Source organism: Scyliorhinus canicula, chromosome 3 (assembly GCF_902713615.1).
Source record: "Scyliorhinus canicula chromosome 3, sScyCan1.1, whole genome shotgun sequence".
NCBI lineage: Eukaryota > Metazoa > Chordata > Chondrichthyes > Carcharhiniformes > Scyliorhinidae > Scyliorhinus > Scyliorhinus canicula.
This window is the reverse complement of record NC_052148.1, coordinates 55499426-55514171: the sequence shown is the minus strand read 5'-3', so window position 1 is coordinate 55514171 and position 14746 is coordinate 55499426. Positions and strand designations below refer to the sequence as shown.

Genomic DNA, 14746 nt, shown 5'->3' with positions numbered 1-14746 from the left:
TGAAAAAAGATCATTGGAGGACAAAGATAAAAGAGTGGGCTGATAAGCGGCAGTCACAATTCAATACAGAAGAACGTGAACTGTCAACCTTAGAAAAACAGGAGAAGGAGCGACAGTAAGATCCTTAAAGTGAAGGCAAAGATCCAGAGTCACAGATACAAAGAACTTTACAATAACAATTTACTTTTATAAAGCACCTTACTGTAAATAAAAACCTCTAAGGTGCTTCACCTAAGCTTTTTGGTCTCTTCAAACATTTCTTTTTAGCTTTGTGCTAGGTAATGGTCTGAGACAGTTCCCGATATTAAAGGCACAATATAAATGTACGTTTTGGTTGCTGTTATATGGGACATAGGAACACAAGAATTAGGAGCAGAAGTAGGCAATTCAGTCTCTCCACACTGCTCCCTCATTCAATCAGATCTTGGCTGATCTCTTCCTGGACTCAAATCTATCTCCCTACCTGTTCTCCATATCCATTTAACGCATTTAAAAAAATCAGAAGTATATCTATCTATCTATATATATCTATCTCCTTCTTGAAACCATTTAATGACTCAGACTCCACCGCACAATGGGGCAGCGAGTTCCACAAATTCACCACTATCTGTAGTTTAGTATGTAAACTATCTCCTCTTCACTGCCTGGATTCCCATCTATTTGAGTATGCTCCACACATTTTGCTACGTTACACTCTGTCCCTGCTTACAGATCATTCATTACATTACATCCAAAAGAAGGAAAAGGATCCAAATAGTTTTGTGTTCCTTTTGTATAGCTTTCACTTAGAGTCTTCCGAGTGGTGTAGAGCACCACCGATTTTGGAATGGGAAATTATTTTTCACAAGTATGGAAGAAAATCATTGCAATCAAGCCACCCTTTTCAAACCGGTTCGGGTTCATGTTCTTTTAATTCTCTACTTACGTAGTGAGATGTTTTTCAGCATCAGCACAGAGCTCTAGAAGTCCCATCAGCACGGCCGACACATCCATATAGGGCTCCCACACAGTAAAGCCACGGCCAATCAAATCAATGGCAGTTCTGCGGATTGTGCTGTGTGCTGGAAGTTTAGGGGTAGAAGGCTGCAGCAGGAGGAATGTCAAAGCCTTGCCTGTAATAAAATAGGAGGAGTCAGAATAAAAAACAAGTTGAAAATTAATTCATCTAATTTTTTATTTATTTGAATAAACTACAGCAGAGACTGGAAATTCCCATTTCAGATATATTGCAGAAATTGGCAGTTGGTGCTCATGCAAACTATAGTTATTGCAGAATTAGTTTCAAGTGGACTATTGCTGAGATTTGGCAAGCTGACATAACACCATTGTACCATTGTTGCCAAACAATGTACATACATGTGACATATATATTATTTTCTTCTTTACCAGTAGCAGGCATGCCAGTCAACTATTGCAAAATTCTAAAGATCCATTAATGGAAGGTAACTGTGATATTCCCTTTCTCTCATCATCACATTCTCTACAACAGCACTTTTTCAAACCAGTATTCCATGGATTTAGAATAGAAAAAACAATAAAAGGACATGAACCAGAGAGCTGCACATCACCAACACTCAATAAAATTGGGAAACACCTGCAGTTTTTTTTGCTGCCACTAGCAGTGTCATCTTGGTTATCACATGAAGACAATGCCTCTAATTCTCATTGACTCCAGTTTTACTAGGATGCATTGGTGGCCCACTTGGTTAAGTACTGCCTTGATGTCAAGGGCAGTCACTCTCATCTGTGGAGACCAGTCCTTTTGTCAATGAGGTCTGGTGCGGAATAATCCTGGTGGAAACCTAACTCAGCATCATTGAGTGGATTATTGGCAAGTAATTCGGACTTGATAAACTCTTAATGATTGTTAATGATTTATACTAGTGCTTTCATTCTCTGTATTAATGCTCTACATGAAGGTGAAGGTTGTAGTCAGTATGGTAGTTAGCAGATGGTACAAAGATTTGTTTGACCCAGTGTGAAAACAAAATTAACATCAGATCGAAAAGTATTGGGTGAAGAGGCTTGTGTCTGGCATGTGACATTTAATGTAAATAGGTGCAATGTTCTGCAGATGGCAGGGCTATTATTAAGTATGCATATGGTATGCAGTGCACAGTACAAAGTATGTTGAATTGGAAACCACCTGGGTGTTATAATACACGAGTCACTAAAAGCGCATAATTCATGCTGTGAGCCTAGTATAGAGACTAATAAAATACTGGGATGCACTGTGAACAAGACCCAGTATAAAACATATTATCTTCATTCTAGATCTTGGTCAGGCCTTGTCCATTTTTAATCCCCTCAGATAATGAGTAATTTAGTGGCCCTGAAAAAGATTCAAAAGAGAGCCATGCATATTTAATACCTCCTAGTTCTCATTACAAGCTCAGAGGGCTGGATCTTTATAATTTAGCAAAGCGTAGTCTTTGGGGAAACTTGATTGTGGCATTTAAAATAATGAAGGGACAGACTGCATCTCTGTTGATGGACCATTTGAACAGGAGAGTTTTTTGAAAAGAAACATAAATGCATAAAATGCTCAAAGAAAGTGAATGATTCCCAGGGCTAATATCATTGAATAAAAACATAATAATAATCTTTATTATTGTCACACATAGGCTTACATTAAAACTGCAATGAAGTTATCGCGAAAATCCCCTAGTTGCCACATTCCGGCACCTGTTCGGTACACCTGAGGGAGAATTCAGAATGTCCAATTCATCTAACAAGCACGTCTTTCAGGACTTGTGGGAGGAAACCAGAGCACCTGGAGGAAACCCACGCAGACACGGAGACATAGGTGGAATGTTAGCTCACATGCCTCTTGTAACTTGTTTTAAATTGCCTTTTTGATGGTCGAAGAAGGATTTCCCAGAATTAATTTTCCTCTGAACAGGACTTAAGTTTTGACTTGTCTGTTTCTTTTGCCTTTCCCACATTTCGTGGATGCTGGACAATGGGATCATTGGGGGTCATGGCATTTATTTTGTAACTCTGTTATATCGCACAAGCTCAATGGAGCAGCTGGTCTTGTCTGCCTTTTTCTACGTTTGTAAATTAAAGAACTCTTTAATAACCATGATCTGTATTTGCACACAAAATGAGAACAGCTGAGGAACTACAATTTATTAGTCAATAACTTTGTAAACTATTTTTGATAACTGTTATTGGACTCTATAAACCTGGTAATGCCTTCAAGTTTAGCTGATGTATTTAAGGAGCAGCCTTTGACGAAACAGGGAATCTGGGAAGCTGAAGTTTAGCCTCTTTTGTTAATCTGCACATCTTGCAAGAGATGAAGGAAACAAGTGTAATTTGTGCAGCATTTGACATTGCAACTTGCATTTACGTCAAAAAATCAAGGCAAAATGTTAATTCTCGCACAATATTAAGCCCGAGGAACTTTATACCTCAAAATCACAGGTCTAAAATTTTTTTTGTGCGATTTGAGAATAAGACTTTTTTTTTTAAATTTTAAAACCTTGGAAATGTTTCAAAGCACAGCCAAAAGGAACAGGCTGCATATGTTCTTTCCTATCTCATATCATAGCATTATGACATGGTGTTATAGGGTATCACTGACTTAGTATCAGTCTTCCAAACAGAAAAGAAGAGTATCTTTGGGTTACATGCTGCAGACTCTGTGAATGTAGCTCTGTTTCTGCAGTGGTCAGCAAAGTGCATGAAGGGGAAGGGTCTCAGGAGAGTGTCATGGCAGTTTATGCTGGCGTTTATCGGAAACCTTTTGGCTATTGCTTACAGATAAGGATAGGGTGAATTATAGCCTTAGCTCACAGCATCAATCTGTGCTGGATAATTATCTGGCCACATAATGATAAGTGTAGAGAAGGCCACGACTACCGTTTTTACCAAATGAAGACAGGAAGAAGGTAATTGTTTAATTTTTTTAATTGATTTTTCAACAATATTTTGCATCGCAGATTCATATTTTTTTTAAAAACAAGCTAACACCTTTCACATATCATTAGCATCTAAAGCTCAAACACAAATCCATGAATGGCAGTTTTGAAAGGAAGCAGCCAGGCTAAGCAATTTTCCTTTCTTGCAGGGAAAGAACATTGGTGCAACACAGATATTCATCTTGAACTGGCCGAGCAGCCTAATTAAATAATGATGAAAATAAAATAAGATGACGGTGATGCAGCAACAAAAATAGATTGACATTAGTAGCTTAGGTTTCAGTATTGGAACTAAACACAGATAAATGCAGGGCTGCCTAGGTTTATTTCACAAAGCAAATGCGTTTAAGAATTAACATTCCATAGGCATCATAAGCAAACATTCACCATAATTTCAAACTTAATGCCCTCAAATTTGTTTGCTGAGATTTTATTTAATACTTTGAGGTTTAACTTATGTAAGTCAATTGTGTAGCCAGAAACGTTTATAAAAATGACTAGAGTCTGAAGTACGTGCAGCAATATCAATCAATAGTCAAAATATTTCCCAGCTGCAGTGACTGTAATAGTGCAGAGATTATGCTATATAACTGGTTACTCAAGCATCCTGTTTTAACATTTGCCCTTCCCTCATAGCCCCCAATTATGTGTTAATTACGAACAATAGTCTGTCCCCTCTCCGCCCCATCGTGGAGAAGCTTATATGGATACTCTTAGAAATGCAATGTAATGTCATCTGAATATTAATTTTGAGCAGCAACATATTTCTTGTAAATTATGTTAAAGCTGACCAGAAGTTATCTGGAGGAAGGGAATGGTTATTCTCAATTAAATAGGAATATTAACTGGGACCATTGAATGCTGTAAACTGCTGATTCACTGTGACTTCCCTGGCTCCTGTGCATTTTTGGAGCTACATTATTTTAAAATTAATAAAATGCACATTGCATGGACTAATCACCTAAACTGAGGAATGGACATCTCTACATAACAGCTTGCATATTTATGATTAAAATTATAACATGCTATTCAATATTAGATATTAAAATAAATTCAAGTGACATTTTGAAATGAGGAAAAAAATATAGTAAAACAAACTATGCTAATTCCAATGTCTGCATTTTCTGAGAAATATAAAAAGTGAGGTCCTGGGTGGGATGCTCTTTCAGAGGGTTGGTGCATATTCGAAGGGCCAAATGGCCTCCTTCTGCACTGTAGGAATTCTTTGATCGATTAGATTTCAAGTCAAGAAATTGACTCATAGAACATACAGTGCAAAAGGAGGCCATACGGCCCATTGAGTCTGCACCCGCCCAGTTAAGCCCTCACTTCCACCCTATCCCCGTAACCCAATAACCACTCCTATCCTTTTTGGACACTGAGGGCAATTTAGCATGGCCAATCCACCTAACCTTTAGACTGTGGGAGGAAATTGTAACACCCGGTGGAAACCCACGCAGACACGGAGAGAACGTGCAGACTCCGCACAGACAGTGATCCAGAGGGGAATCGAATCTGGGACCCTGGCGCTGTGAAACCACAGTGCTATCCACTTGAATGCAGATAATAAATGTTGAGAGGGAAACTGAGTTTGAAGCATGTTTTTAACCTGAAGATTTACGTGTGTAGTATTATACTTCTTTCCAACCTGCAGTTGACATTGTGATGGACAGTGACTTCCAGATTCTCTGCAATTGTGCTCAAAGCAAAAGATCTTCATTGGAGGACTAAAAATTAGGATGTCTGCTGAGAAGTAATCTAATTTACCAAGCCAGTTAGCACATATATATTTATATATATATAAATCTATATATGTAAGGTCATTGTGATGATCAATATAGAGAGAAAGATGTGTTGATAGAGTTAAATGAAGTAGGATATGAGTTGATTCATGGGAAGCTTAATCACCAGTATGGACTATTTGGGCTGAATGGCATGATTCTGTGCTGTAGATTGTATGTATTTTTATGTACCTCCTAACTGCAACGACCGACATACTGAACTGATCTAACGGGTATCAAAAACACTTAAGGAAAAAAACGTTTGTTTAAATTCTGGGCTCATCAGTGACAATATCATTGCAGAAAGTCAAACAGGTGGCCTGTTATTTTTTTATAGCCAGTTGACTTAATTTGAGGTGTTGCATGCAAGTGTCATACACTTAGAGCACAAAGTTAAAAGGTGCACGATCACATTTTTGAAAAATAATGCCAAAACCAACAAACATAATTTTGGCCTCGCTATTTCTTTGAGGAGAGTAGAGTGGCGGTTATTTTAATGGAAGAGTACATAGAGACCTGGATGAGAAGTACAGAGAATCTCAATTATTTCAAGAACATCCTTTAGGGTTGGAAACCTAATGTCCTTTCCTTGACTAGTCCAAACACAATCCCTGTTGTAGTCCAACCTAGCTGACACAACTGTGAAGTGCCTTAGAATGTTTTATAATGTGAAATGTGTAATATAAATGCAAGTAATTGCTTTAAGAATATTACAAGCTGTTTGGTAATTCTGTAAATGTAGTCTTCTTGTGCTGTACATGCTGAGATTCCATGTTACAGGGTGGCTTGAGTTTGCTAGAGACTACACGGTGTCATGAGAATGTCACTTTAAGAAAAGGCAGTCTGCTAAAATTACTGCAGTGATGTCAGAGTGTGGGTGGAGCTGAGCTCTGGCTCTGCTTTTTAGTTTCACTTTGAGAAAAGCTCGGGTGTGTCTGTTTTTTTGGTTTCGTTTTCAGTGTTGGAGCTGCAGTCAGCCAGAAATGGTGTAATGTTGTTCTTTCTGCCATGCAAAGACTATCTCTTGATCATTTGGTGAATTCACAGTGATAACTGTTCTCAGTAGTGAATTTAAACCTGATGTGCTTCTGTTAGAAGGTTTTTTTTTAGTGTTATGGATGTTAACAGGAAAATAAGGATTACTTAGCGTTGTATTCTTTGGGGGTTGTATTTGAATTGATGGTTGCTAAGATGTTCACTATATGTTTTAAAAAGGTTAACTTGAGTTCATAGAATAAACATTGTTTTGCTTTAAAAATTACTGTTAGATGTCTGCTGTACCACACCTGTAGAGTGGGCCGTGTGCTCCCCATACCACAATCTAGTAAAAGTTGTGGGTCAGGTGAACTCCATGATACACTTTGGGGTTCTCTAAACCCTGGCCCATAACAACAGTCAGAAGCACTCTGGCCTAAAAAGGAAAATAAAACTGTTCCAAGAGTCAAGTTCCACTTTTGCTGGAATCAACAAAGTACTTTGTAGTTTAAATGTAGTTTAAAATTTGAAAATTAAGTAGGAGGCCCCTTAATGCAATGCAGGTTCTCAATTCCACAAGTTAACAAGTTGGCATGTAAAATGGTGATAAAAATAGTTTCCTTGAATAAAATATAGAAATTCACAAAATGTTTCTCATTGCAAATCATCGCTACAAAAAATATTTTGCAGCTGATTGAATGCAGAGTAAATCCTGTACGAACAGATACCTGCAAAAAAAACAAAATGGACACATACTGCAGTCCCATATTAGAATAAACAAATCGTCCCTGGAAATTACAACTGCTCACAAATTACAAACCTTCAAATCTGAAGGTTGAAAATATCACATACAAGAGTAAGTGTGAGGTGGCATCCCGTGAAAATAAAATGGCTTCTGTTTAATGGAGACATCATTATCAAAATCCGTCGGAACAGAGAAACCTCTCTATCTCTGAGAATGAATGCTTACATTGGTCTTTGACATTGAAAAGGGTAATTCTTCCAACTATGGATGCAATGCCACTATGAACTCTGCATTCCACAAAATTCAGGAATTGCACCAAAATGATGGGTATTCTGGTGAAAAGGAACTTGGGTGTCTGAGATGCTTTTTCCAGGTGATTTATGCAACAATTATCGGCTTAAATTTTCCTCTGCAGTGGGCAATTGTCCCATCTAATGACACTGCTACTTCCACAGGTTTTGTGTGTGTGTGTGTGTGTGTGTGTATGTGTGTGTCTGAAATCAGGAGCAAGAGAAGGAAACTGGGAAATGAGGACTTCGGGATCGATGGGGAAAGGGGAGAAAATAGGCTAGGGGAACAAGCAGAGGAGGATTGATCTCTGCAGATTCACGAGCAGCAGTAAATTGGACTGAGAGGATCATTTAGAGAGGAACAGCCAATAAATAAAGTAGGAGAACAAAGGGGAAAGTTCTTATATTGTGGGATCCTTTACCTTGTTTCCAATTTAAGCCAGAAGAAGAGAGAGACGGGAACCTGAAAGCAGCCTGCAAAAGACTGTGAGCAACAGGGGAAATGTGTGAGCCGAGCAAACGCAAAATTTAACTCAACATATTTATACCCCATAACTTGGCTGGACATCCGAGACAATCCTTCACTACAGCAGCCACCTAACCCTGTGCAGGCTGCTAATGGAGCAGATCCCAGAATCAGGGCATCTCTTCCTCAACGGGAAAAGACCCAGAGTGGCAATGAATAGGAAAACCCAATGAATGGAACATAGAACTGAATTCACTTCATACTGGCAGGGTTCCAGGAACAGGTACAATTCAAAATGAGAGTTAAGAAGTAATATATTACAAATATGTTTTCAGAAGATTGTTACATTTTGGGACTGTGTCTTTAATTTGGGCTGTGGCCTGTTCGGAGGTCTTGTCAAGAATAGTTCTGGGTGGGTGACGTTACTGTTAAAGATTAAAAGGAGGCCCAGCTTCTTTTGCTGGAAAGGTGTAAGGTGTTCACAATTGGAGACAACGGCAGCAGTGTCAATGTTCGCAGCAGTTAAACTGCTAATTCCAAAGTCCCAGGAAGATATGAGAAAGTTGGCTGTAAACAATTATGCTTTAAATTGTGCATTTACTTCCAAGATAAAAGAATGCTGGCATTTCTTTCAAAAATCATTTTTACCTAGAATTCAGGCTCATGTGATTAGCATTACGATGGAGATAAGACTTCAAGAGGAAAAGAGTTATTCAGATTTCTCTGAAAATCCACAGACATCGGCACTCTGCCAAGGTCCAGGTGAGGGGGGTGGGGTGGGAGGTGCTCAGATTGGAAAGTCCAAATTTGTGAGTAAATGGAACAAGGCCAGAAGATTTGCTGAGGCTATGCAAGAGGGGGAATCTCCAAGAAATAAAACCTCACCATAAAAGGCAGGTCAGGGGTTAATAGTTACCAAGTAAATGAACAAAGTGAACCCTCAGGATATAAAAATCAGTTTGGAATGGGTCCAGGAAAATCAAATGATTACATAAGGGACAGTGAATTGAGTTTTTTAGTTGTGTTGCAAATCAAAAGGGGATTCTGTAGTTTAATGTATAAGTTGCCTACAAATGCTTAGTTCTGGTGGTTTTTGTCTGTTACAGTAAAAATCTCAAAACTTGAAATCTTGTTGTTTCATCTTTTCAGCTATCAACTGAAAGTTCAAATTTATTTTTTGTCTCTCGGCGATCATAACAAACACTGCAGAAAATGCATCCAATCCTGATATATTTAGCTATCTGGTTTACTGCGCATACAATGACCATGCTGAAAATAAGAACACCTGCAAGCATAGGACACCTGTTGCAAATCCTTCAGTTGTTCTTAATTTGCAGGTTTTGCAGCAATTACACTGACCACAACCCCCCACCATTCCCCTCCTATGTTTCTGTGATAGATTAAGTTCTGAAAGCTTCAACAATTCTGAAGATGTACCAAATTATTTAATAGTATATTTTGTCATTTCAACTGTAGTATTGGAGAGACTGCCAATTCACTGCACCAGAGAGAGAGATAGGGTGAACCTATTGACATGCATTTTTTTTTTCTATGCCACCCAGTCAATACTAAACAGAAGCCATATGCTAATTTACAGGGAGAGAAACAAAACAAAACATAAGCATGCCAGTTGACACATCCAGTAAACAGAGAACTCTTCTGGTGAAAACCTAAATTCCGATTTACATCACTTCCAAATCACTTATGTGAGCTGATATTGCAGTTGTTGTATGTAGACGCCGACTGGATCCGTTTTGTTATCAATCTCTGTTTGTAGACAGGATTTGTTTTGTTATCAATCTCTCTTTGTATCAGTGTAATGATGCCCTTTCACAGACTTCATTTGTGAATACAAGAAGGATTTATTAATAAAAAAAACAGCAGCCACATGGCTGCACCTCGCTCTCTACATGTCTCCTGCCAAAAGAGGGGCCTCCGCCCCCAGCGGTGATTACACACTCGTAGCCCAGATTGGTCCCCCAAGTCAGGTGACCCTTTTTCTGCTGTGTTGCCCTTAAAGGAACAATCACCACCATCAGACTTGTTCAAATTTACAGACACAAGAGTAATCTCCAATACCCAAATATTTCACACTTTGATTGAAATACAATAACCAAACAGCAAAATATACAGGCCAGTATTCTTTGTTTGCGAGACTATGTTCTCCTGCCGGAGGATAATTGCTACTAATTTGCGCTCCCAGCAATTTAGCATCCCTCGTCATACAAATTTATGCATGGCGAGAAATACGAAGAATTCCCGAGGTAATCCCGCTATCATGGCGCCATTTTGAGGGAGCTGCCCAATAGCGAAGTCCTGCTGCTGGCCATGCCCCCTCGGCACATCAGCTCCCCCCCCCCCCCCGCAAGCAAAGCAAACTCCTATTCCCAGATTTTCTGGGTGGCTCCCATCCCCCAAGTATGACGGTGACTCGACCCACCCTCCAGGGACCCTCGATATTGAGAGGCCACCACAGACTCCCTAAAACAGGAGACCCACCAGGGACCCCTTAACTAAAGGAACCCCCCACAGAAACCCATTAAATAGGGAGCCCACCCCACAGGGACTCCCTAACTAATTCAATCCCCAGAGACCCACAAAATAGGGAGACCTGCAAAATAGGGAGCCCGCCCCCCCCCCCCCCCCCCCCCCCCCGCGCCACAGGAACCCCCAGCCAAAGGGACATCCCCCCAGAGACCACCTAACTAAAGTGATCCCCACAGGGATCACCTAATGAAAGCTTCTCCCCCCCACCCCTACACAAACCGCCAGAAGAGACCTCTGTCTGGCAGCTAGCGAGCGGTCCAGAAAAAAAAATGGCAATTCTAACAGTCATCTGGAAGCACCACATGTCCATTCCTGGAAAGAGAACAGCTGTGACTTGGGCAAAAAGCCCTCAGATCCTTTAGCTGCAAGCCATTCATTCAATTCTCCTGGTTGGCTGTGATTAACAGCTTTCACAAAACAGCTGTGAGCGTTGGTTCACTCATCTTCTTCATGGATATGTAACTCTATGTGCTGTCACCACCATGTTTATAAACATCAACCATACCAACTAAAGGGGGTCCCTTTAGTTAGGCCATCTTGGGGGTGGGGGTCCCTTTAGTTAGGGGGTTCCTGTAGGGGGTCAATGGGGGGGGGGGGGGAGGTGATCCCTTTAGTTAGGGGGTCTCCCTATTTAGGGGACACAATGGGATGCTTTAGTTAGGGGGTCGCTGTGGGGGTCTCCCTATTTAGGGTGTTCCTGGGGGAAGTCGCCCATATTTAGGAGGTGCTGGAAGGAGGTGCTGTATGGGAAGCGGTCTGGTAGGGGAGCGGTGGGCTGACAGTGCATTGTGTGGAGGGTGGCCCCTGGATGGACCTTGGGGGTAAGGAGCTATCCCTTGGCTCACCATGAGGGCCATCACATTGGATTTATCTTCGGTGATACCTGTAGTAATCCCCACCCACCTGATTCCTGGTCCAGAGGAACGGAGAATCATGGGGACCGGAGAATCTGGTGCCAGGCCCACTGTGGATACAAATGGGTCATCCGGAACATTTTGCATCCATAAGTATCCTCCCTCTGGCATATGGGTGCAAACCCCAATCCTGCCGTCAGCAGGGGGGGTCAGAACATTGCATCGGTTCACATCCGGCACAAACCTCTATTTCGGACGGACGCCCGATTCTTCTTTTAACCGCGGTCCACATTGCTGACGTTCAGCCCATAAACTCCATTGCATCATCAGGCTGCACTGTCAAGCTTCCATTTTATGACACAGCAAAATAATTATGTATTTCCCTAGATGAGACTTCTTTTTTTACAGATATAAAGTAAATAGAACAAATTGCAATTGTGTAGGTTTCTCCAATTTTGTTTTACAATGATCATCATTTGAAATTTACAGAAAAATAGTTAAATAACTGACAAATGCCAAAACCTGTCTTTTATTGGTGGTTGAAAATAATAAATATTCAATAAATATTATTAAATCCAGAAACGTGTTGTATAAGAGCCGAAATCTACACCTGGTTGAAGCTGGACAGATCTCAACAGACCTTTACAGGATGAGAAAAAAAGGGCTATTTCTGATAGCAAAACAAGCGGAGTTTATTTTTTTCTCCATCTTATACATCAAGTGGTCAGAACAAACAGTCCTCATTCTGCTGCCCATTTCTGAGAACAGACATCTTTGTTTAAGCTTTGACTTGGCTTAAATGAACGAATTAATATTGACAAAACATCAACTAAGCTAATGATTGTTAGTTAAGGCAATAAACATGTCACATTACAGTCAGCACAGTAAAGAGGTAATTAGCTCTGGAAAAGCACTGCTGATTGGAGCGGTTGAGATCCTTTGCTCTTGACCTTTGAGCCCATTATCTGGCACAGGACATACGTAGCTATGCTAATTTCAATTCACAGTTGACAGCTTGGTTGTTTGGAAGCTAGTGGGCATTCAGCGGTATTCAGTTAATATTAGCTTAGACCATAAGTGTGAATTTTGAGCTACTGTGTATTAAAATTTAACGTGTGTTATTTAAAAAAAACATACATTCCACCACGAATCAGGTCAGAAGCAAGTAGCTGCAAGATTAGTTACATATAGTTAAAACCATGAACTTCAGAACTCCTCCACCCGATGAAAAAGATAAGGAAACAAAATTAGGTTTATCCAACAATTACTACACACTTAGTATCCAAACAATTTAGGCGGTATCACACTGGTGAATAACCTATAAAGCCACTTCTGAAATTACTCAGGTTTTTTGCACACAAGTGTAATTTCAACCTTTTTCCTACCTGTCCCCTATTTGGTGCTTGCCGCTTTGCATATATTTTCTGTGTGTGTTACAGTGGCTTGGTGATGCCTGCCTTTCTTGAGAATCACAATTTCTATTTAGATTTGAGAGGCTGAAACTAATGCACGAGTGAATCAGCCAACCCCCTTGATGCAAATAGAAATTGTACTTCAATAAGAATTAGGAATTATCCTCCATTTGTTATGAATATATCTTTAAAGGATTTAAGGCTGCAAATCACCATGTGGCAAAGAAAGTGATAAGCAAAATTTTTTTAAAAGTAGTTTTCTGTTTTGCATAGAGGATAGGAAAAAGGTTAGAATAGTACAAGGAAAGAAACAGAGGCTTTGGCAGCATAAACCATAAAGGTGGAACTCAGGCAGTTTATCAATGTCACCTCAACCCTGAAATGTATAACTGATGATATACACTGCAACATATACAAATGGAGTTCAGGGATGGCATGATTAATTCAATTTTCAGCATGTCCTTACCAGCTGTAAGTATAATGATGAGCCCCAGCTCCTACAAATGAATCACAAGGGGCTGATTTAGCTCATTGGGCTAAATCGCTGGCTTTTAAAGCAGACCAAGGCAGGCCAGAAGCACGGTTCAATTCCCGTACCAGCCTCCCCGAACAGGCGCCGGAATGTGGCGACTAGGGGCGTTTCACAGTAACTTCATTGAAGCCTACTCGTGACAATAAGCAATTTTCATTTCATTTTCATTTCACATGATATGAACCCAAGTCATGCTAAAACTTAAATACAATATTTTATTCTGCTGCTAACCTCAATGTCCACAACATCACCTGACCCCACTCCTACCTAAGCCAATCTGCTACTAAACCCCTCATCTTCTTTTAGTACTTTCAAACGTAACTATTCAAATGTCTCCCATTTTTTATCCTTTGCACATTTCAGCTCATTCAAAACTCTGCTGCTCATGTCCTAAATCCCACCAAGCCCCTTTGATCCCGGGCTCAGTGGCAATTGCTGTCTCACCAGTTCAACATTACCTCAAATTGGCAATTCCCATACCTATGTTCAGAACTCTCCATGGCTTCGCCTTTTTCTATCTTTGTGACCCCCTTCAGCCTCACAAGTCACGAGAAAATCTACATTTCTCCAACTCGAGCTTCTTTGGCACATCTGATTTTCTTTAGCCCACCACCAGCAGCCGTGCCTTTATGTCTAGGCCCTAAACCATAGTTTTTTTGTCTGAAGCCTTTTCACCTCTTTACCCTTTTAAAACCTACGGATTTACCCATTTGACCTCGTATCTCTATGGTTTGGAGTCATATTTTGTCTGATTACGCTCATTTCAAACGCCTTGAAGCTTTTATACTGTTCAAGATACATCATTAATGTAAGATCATTTTTGCATGTTGCAGGGAAATATGTCAATTTTACATACAAGATTGTAGCAAGAAAGTGAGGTTGAAAATATTGCAAACAAGAACAAAGCTTGGGTAGCTTAACATTTCTGTTGGAGCCTGGAAAATATGTATAAATTCCTATATATTTGTTTCTGTACTCCAACTGGTAGTTTCTGCTCAGCATAATATTTTTTGCTGGAATATTTGACAGGAACATAGAATTTAGGAGTAGGCCATTCAGCCTTTCAAGCCTGATTGTGTTCTCAACTCCACCTTGCATTCTACACAATATGCCTTGATTCCCTTTGTCTGTTAAAAATCTATCTGACTCAACCTTGAATAACATGAATGACCCAGTCTCCACTGCTTTCTGGGGAAGAGAATTCCACAAGTTGATGAC

General features: G+C 40.1%; 1 protein-coding gene across 6 annotated transcripts in view; it reads right to left on the bottom strand.

The window, feature by feature from the left end:
• Nucleotides 1-14746, bottom strand: part of LOC119962662 (WD repeat-containing protein 7) — an 869538-nt gene that overhangs the window by 301863 nt on the left and 552929 nt on the right. For all 6 annotated transcript variants that reach the window (XM_038790561.1, XM_038790562.1, XM_038790559.1 and 3 more), the window contains one exon: nt 926-1112. In XM_038790561.1, the coding sequence (XP_038646489.1) occupies nt 926-1112 (187 nt within the window). The remainder of the gene's footprint in view (nt 1-925; nt 1113-14746) is intronic.